The sequence below is a fragment of the Micromys minutus genome, assembly GCF_963924665.1.
Source record: "Micromys minutus genome assembly, chromosome: 13".
Classification (NCBI taxonomy): Eukaryota; Metazoa; Chordata; class Mammalia; order Rodentia; family Muridae; genus Micromys; species Micromys minutus.
Genome location: NC_137982.1, coordinates 13,696,999 through 13,704,171, shown reverse-complemented (window position 1 = coordinate 13,704,171; position 7,173 = coordinate 13,696,999). Strand labels below are relative to the sequence as shown.

General features: G+C 45.6%; 1 protein-coding gene across 1 annotated transcript; it reads left to right on the top strand.

Annotated features, from left to right (window-relative positions):
- Positions 1-5,850: 5,850 nt before the first annotated feature.
- On the top strand, positions 5,851-6,462 carry LOC308428845 (ran-specific GTPase-activating protein-like; the record flags this gene model as incomplete). The annotated part of the gene is made up of 1 exon (XM_080927403.1): positions 5,851-6,462. One exon carries the CDS (start codon positions 5,851-5,853, stop codon positions 6,460-6,462), a length of 612 nt encoding a protein of 203 aa, XP_080783529.1.
- Positions 6,463-7,173: the final 711 nt, after the last annotated feature.

The window sequence follows — 7,173 nt, the reverse complement described above, 5'->3', positions numbered from 1 at the left end:
AGCTAGAAAGGAGCCAAGGGTCTTGTTCCCTCTGCTCTGGAATCTTGTCTGACTTGGGAGTTGGGGCTGAGCACATGGAATCAAGCAGGCCTGAGTCAAGATCTCTGACTCACAAGGCTCTTTTAAAGTCCCATTTTCTTCTATAAATCGGGTTTAAAAACCACTGACTCCCATTGGTCCATGGGAAGAGGAAAGAAAATCATGTTTGCACCATTTCTGGTGCATCGAAGGTGCTGATAGCCACTGCTGAGTCACTACCAGAAAGAGGTGAGGAGGGACCAGGATGGGAAGGTGTGTTGGGTGCTGTCATCCATAAGAATTATAGTGCCTCAAGATTGGGGAGGTTCTCAGCAGTTAAAGTGCTTGCACAAGTGTGTGGACTAGAGTTCAGAACGCCAGAATCCATGTAAATATCAGATGGGTGTGCTGGCCCACCTGTAACTTCTGTACTTTGGAGGTGGAGACCAGGGATCCCCTGAGCAAGCCAGCTAGCCTGTACTGAAGAGCTGTGGGTTCAGTTAGGAAACCCTACCTCACTGAAAAAGGTGGAGAGAAACTGAGGAAGACTATCACTGAAAACTAGTTCCAGGTCTCCATACACATGTACACTAACACATATACACGTGACCACACACATGGGACCACACATGCCACATACACATGAGAAAAAAAATCTTGATACCTTAGCTTCTGTCTGTAAAAGGGACATAGATGATCAAGCGCATTCCTTGGGAGGCAAATGGACTGAATGAGTTAAAACAAGCAGCAGGCTTAGGAAATGTTTCGGAATACTGACCAAGCTCCTTGCACGTCTCTGCTAACATCAGTGCCTTATCCCTTTTGCTCTGGCATGCATATGAAGGTAAGTCAGAAGGCAAGTTTGAGTGTGGGTCCTTGCCTTGTTAGAAACTGGATTGTCTCCTGTTTTGCCACTGTGTGTATCAGTCTAATCGGCCCGAAAACTTCTGGAGATTCTCTTGTTTCTGCATCCCATTCTTCTACTGTAGAAGCACCAGAATAACATTTATAGCATCACTGGACTTGGCTTTGAGTAGGTTCTAGGAATCTGAACTCAGGTCCTTACACCTGCCTAGCAAGTGCTTTTACCTACAAAGCCATATCCCTTAATCCCTCCCATATTCCTTTGGGTCTCAATTTCCAAAGGAAGCAAAAGGGCCCCATGTCATGTGGCTTTCTTTCTTTCTTTCTTTCTTTCTTTCTTCCTTCCTTCCTTCCTTCCTTCCTTCCTTCCTTCCTTTCTTTCTTTCTTTCTTTCTTTCTTTCTTTCTTTCTTTCTTGAAACAGGGTCTCTCTATTCTGTAGCCCTGGCTGTTTTGGAACTTGCTGTGCAGACCAGGCTGGTCTCTCTGCTGGGTGTCTTCTACTATTGCTCTTTGGCTTATTCCTTTATGACAGGGTCATTCACTGAACGAGAGCTATCCCTTGCATCCAGGCTGGCTGGCCAGTAAGCTCTCAAGGATCTGTCAGTCTCTGTTCCCCAACACTGGGGTCACATGCACACGCAGCCAGGCCCAGCTTTTTACATAGGTACTAAGGATTTGAACTCAGATCCTCAGGTCCTTATGCTAGCATAGCAAGTGCTTTTTACTCACTGGTAACCCCCTCAGTCCCTTTCCTATTCATTAGTAGTACCTTCCCCTGAACTCTAAATTCCCTAAGAGCGGGGCTGTATCTTCTTTAATCTCAGATCCCCTGGCTTCAATTGCTATGCCACCAGAAAACCCTCAAGAACAATGGGCACGAGTGGAAGCTTTCTGAGGACAGTGGTGGAATATAAAATAAATTCAATTTAACTATGGTGTAATTTAAAAAGCCCTGGCTTCTTCCTGAGCAGTTGAGATAAGCATCAGGGATTTGGTTTCAGGGTAAACTTAATAAAGAAAATGGGGCTGGAGCGATGGCTCTTCCGAAGACAAGCATGCACGTGTGCACATGAGAACACGCACACATGTGCATAGGTACACAGGCACACAGGACATAGAGCTGTTATGCACAGTTCCCAGCACCCATGCTGGGTGGCTCACAACTGTCTGTAACTTCACCTCAAGGGCATCTGATACCTTCTTTTAGATTCTGTGGGTACCCACCTACACATGAACATACTTCCACATGTGCACAGACACATAACTAAAAATAAAATAAATCTCTTAAAAAGGCAATTATTTTTTTACACCGTTTTCTTTTTGCTGGGGATGCTGTATGCCTGGGTCGTCGCTGGGCTCAGGAAAGAGGTCCTCAGGCGCCGTCACTTGGGCCCTTGCCTATTTTATACGTCTGTGTGGAGTTCTATCCTGTCTGTTATATCTGATTCTGACTCTTTGCCTTCACACTTAAAGACTCTGTGTCTTTTTTTTTAAGTTTTATTTATTTATTTATTTATTTTGAGTTTTCTCTGTGTGTATGTGTCTGTGAGTGAGAGTGAGCACATATGTATATTCACAGAACTTTGGGTGTCTGTCCTTGTCTTATACCTAGTTTGAGACAGGGTCTCTGGTTTGCCACTGAATACCTCAGGCCAGCTGGCCTGAGAGATCCCAGGTCTTCTCCTGTTTCAACTTCACATCTTGCTGAAGGAGTGCCGGGGATATAACTGAGAGCTACCAGGCCTGGCTTTTCGTGGATTCTGGGGAATGGACTCAGGCCCTCATGCCTACTTGGAAAGCACTTTACCCACTGAGCTCCTGTGTACCTTTGTTTCTTAAGAGCACAGCCTCTCTCCCAGGAGGGAGATCCCTGTCTCATCCCAGGCTGGAGCCCCTGGTTTGTTCTTGCCAGCCAGCTGTCTTGTGCTTAGTTGCCCTCCTCCTCCCCCAGACCCCAGGGGTGCTCAGCATCCTTCCTGAGAGGCCCTGCTAGCTAGGCCTAGTGGGATCTTGTGGCACCAAACTCCCAAGCTGACTGCAGACATTTGTGCTGTCAACAGAATTGCAGAAAATGCAATCCGTGTTGTTAATGAGCAGCTTGTTTGGGTAAACAAACCAGGTGAGGTGAAAAAAGTGACGCTCTCCAGCAGGAAACACGGGTGAACATTAGCCAGATGGAGAGCCACACATTTCTGCACGCTTCCTAGTCTACAGGCTCTGAGCAGCAGGAAGGGACATTCCTGTAGTGTGTGCGAGCTGGGACTGTGCACACCTCCTGTCTGATCTGGCACTTCTTTTCGAGGTATAAGTGCCACCTCGTACACAGGATCACCCTGACTCTGTGCCTCATGTCCTATCTAGCCTTGACCTCATTTATCATCAGTCTGCTCAGCACTGTGCAAGCAAGGTGTGTGTGACAGCTGGGGAAACTGAGGCTTGGAGATGACAAAGAGCTTTGCTCAAAATCAACCTGGTGGGTTTGAAGCCACATTAGCCTAATTCTTTAAGACCAAGGTTGCAATAGTTTTGAATCTTTGGCCCTCATCTCTGCCTTCAAGCCCCGCTCCATGTAATGAAAGTCTCAGTGGCTGCTGCTCATAACTTGCTCTTTGAGACTATGGTTTTGAGGAATGGTTGGACTTTTCCCCACACAAGGAGCTTTCTAGAAAATGTGCACAACAACTCTATGTCATGTGTGTCTGTGTGCATATGTACATGTGTGCATGTTCTCATGTGCATACGCACGCTTATCTTTAGAAAGTATTCACAAGTCATTTCATAAGAAGCTGACTATGCGATCCACACAGTTAGCTGTTATCATCCAGGATAATAACACACACATACAATCAGAGATAAGGCGACATTGTACAAACACGACTGACTTGGGCAACTGCCATGAATAAGTTTATTACCACTCACACAGGGTCAGGGAAAGGGAGGCTCCAGCTGTAAGCTCAAACACACATGTTTCTGGCTCTCTCTGTCTACATTGTTCAGGGAAAAAAGGGAAAGACACATCACATTCATATGTTAAAATGCCATGAGTTATTTCCTCCTTAGCTTCCAAGGGTGAAGAGTCCATTAAAATGTCATCAGTCACATAATCAGGAGTTGGGGCAGACAGTGTGGTTTGAACTACCCAGAAGCAGAACTCAATTGCTTTGCCACTGGGTAGAGAGGCTTGTTACGAATGCAGCCACCATTCATTATTGAGCCTCTTACAGGGATTCTGTCTTCTTTACTTCAAGAAAACTCAGCCTTGGAGATGCATCACAGAACCCAAGCATAACACATACTAGGGTTTGAACTATAATCTTTCTGGTCCTGAGCTCTGGGTACTCACTCACCCACTATATTATCCTATCTTTCCTGCTTTTGAGCAATATCACTTTTTTGTTTGGCTGGTAGGATTTTTTGAGATGGAATTTTGCCAGGTAGCCTGGGATGACCTTGAACTCCATGGTCCTTCTTCCTCAGCCTCCCCATTGGGCACCACCGTGCCCTGGAAGTCTCCCAGCTTTCCAGGGGCCACATATACCCTGTAAGACCTCAAGGGTGATCTTATTTGTCTTCAGAGAAACCCTACAGGGTAAATGCCTCTTGTTAACAGCTGAAAAGACTGATGGCTTGGAAACAGGAAGAAACTTGCCCCAAGTCCCCCAGCTCCAATGTGGCAGGTGTGGGGGAAGGAAGGGAGATTGTTTTCCACTTTGCTACACTGCCACCCAGCTAGTGACACGAGCCCAGTGGCAGAGGGGCATCCACAGGCAGCACCTTTGCTGAATCCAGAAGATCTTCACTGAGCAGCTTGCCTCCTTTCAAGTAGGTAGAAGCCTTTCCTTTGAATGAACCAATTATGTTAAAAAAAGCAAAAAATAATTTATGCGTATTAGCTAATGAGGATGTTGTTCAGGATATTTTTAGCTGTAGAGGAAGGGAGTGTGTGTGTGTGTGTGTGTGTGTGTGTGTGTGTGTGTGAGAGAGAGAGAGAGAGAGAGAGAGAGAGAGAGAGAGAGAGAGAGAAAGAATGTGGAGAAAGCTGTGTATAAATTGCTTTGGAAGAGGCAGCTTGAGAATCGGCCCAGGCCCAGTTCTTACCCTTTTAGGCTGTATGTGAGGGCTGGGGGAAAATTACATTTTCTCCTGCGAATGTATGACAATGTGTATATGACACCTACCTCTCAAGAATATTGTAAAAACTGAAACTGGCTCTTCTGAAGGCATCTAGAGGAGATTTGTAAAGACAGGATACTACTATGCATCAGACCCAGAAGCTCTGAAAAATATCATGCAAATCAATAGGTCCAAGTCATCATACCCACTTTAAGGGTACTGAGAAACAGTTCAACGTATGCATACCCAAAATGTACCACATATCTAAATGATGCCACTTTTAAGAAGTAGCTTGTAGGTGCTTAGAAGAGGGTCCTGTCAATAAAATGCTTGCTGTGTAAGCCTAAAAACCTGAGTTTGATTCCCAGCACTTATGTAAAAGAAGTTGGGTATGATAGTGCATGCCTGTAATCTCAGCACTGGGAAAGTAGAGATGAGAGGGTCCCCCAGGCTCGTGGGCCAGGCAGTCTAGTTGAATTGGTGAGCTTCATGTTCATGAGAAACTGTCTCCAAAAATAAGGTACAAAATAATTGAGGGGACACTTGACATCTTCTGTTCTGCACATGCACACACAAGAGCACATGTATACACATACAAACACATACATATTCTATATAAAGAAGCAATGTGTATCAATTTGGTGCTGTAAGGACATAGGCAGTAGGAATGTCTAGGGCCAATAGTGTTGATGACTTGGGAAAAAAAAAACACTGAATTTTTGCTGCATTTGCAAAGTGGTATTGACTTTAAAAGTTTACATGTAGGCCAGATGCGGAGGAAAGGAGCTGCAACTATCTGCCTAGAGATCGCCAAGCCCGCGATGCCTGAGGTAGTCAAGCCGCTGTGCCCCCCATGGTAGCCACTAAGACCAGTCATGAGGACCATGACACTTCCACAGAGAATGCAGATGAGTCCAACCACGAACCCCAGTTTGAGCCAATAGTTTGTCTTCCTGAGCAAGAAATTAAAATGCTGGAGGAAGATGAAGAGGAACTTTTAAAGCTGTGTGCAAAACTGTTCCGGGTTGCTTCAGAGAATGACCTCCCAGAACGGAAGGAGGGAGGCACTGGAGATGTCAAGCTTCTGAAGCATACGGAGAAAGGGACCATCTGCTTTCTTATGAGGAGGGACAAAACCTTGAAGATAGGCGCCAACCACTATATCACACCGACGATGGAGCTGAAGCTGAATGCTGGCAGTGACCGTGCCTGGGTCTGGAATACCCAGGATGACTTTGCTAATAAGTGCTCCAAGCCTGAGCTGCTCGCCATCCACTTCCTAAATGCTGAGGATGCACAAAAGTTCAAAACAAAGTTTGAAAAATGCAGAAAAGAAATTGAAGAGAGAGAAAAGAAAGGACCCAGCAAAAATGATAATGCCAAAAAGGTGGCTGAGATGCTGGAAGCCCTTTCAGTGAGGGAGGCCAGAAACGAGGCTGAAGAGAAGTCTGAGGAGAAGCGATAGATCCCTCTGTCTTTTTTCCCTTCCCGTTCCTTTTAAAAAATTGCCCCACCCTTTAGGGTTTGTTTTTATTGTTTTGTTTTTACAAGAGACTTTATAAAGAACTAAATAAAAAAAAAGTTTACATGTAGATCCTCTGGCCATTGAACTATCCAGGTGAACAGAGAACCCAAGAGGCACTGTTTACAAAATGGAAGATGGCCAGTTACAAGATAGAAGAGTCTTCCCTAAATCAGTGGGTGAATCAGGTAGAAATGGAAACAGCCTTAAGTCAGGGGGTTCTAGAACACCTGACAAGTATAAGCAATAACCAAAGTAGGTTGAGGAATGTCACGTCTGGCTGGGAAGCCTATGCATATCCAATCCTCAGGCTGTGGGGGAAACAGTGTGGAAGAAAAAAATGGTAGAGTAGGAAAAAGCAGAGCCCAGAGACCTGAGGCCAGGGGGTGAGACAGGGAACAAGCCTAAGAACTCAGGGGTCCTCTTACAAGGTGTTCAGTGTGAGCCATCAGGGATAGGCAAGGCAAATACATAGGCCAAACCCTGTACTGTGTCTGACCCATACAAACCTCCATTCCCCAGCATCAAGCATAAGGCATCATGCACACAGTAAATCTACGGGAAATGTCTGCAGAGTGACAGGGCCAGAAGAGGTCTCTGCTGGAAACAAAGTTTCTCAGCACAGAGCCTGGCACATGGGAGAGAACTGGTAAA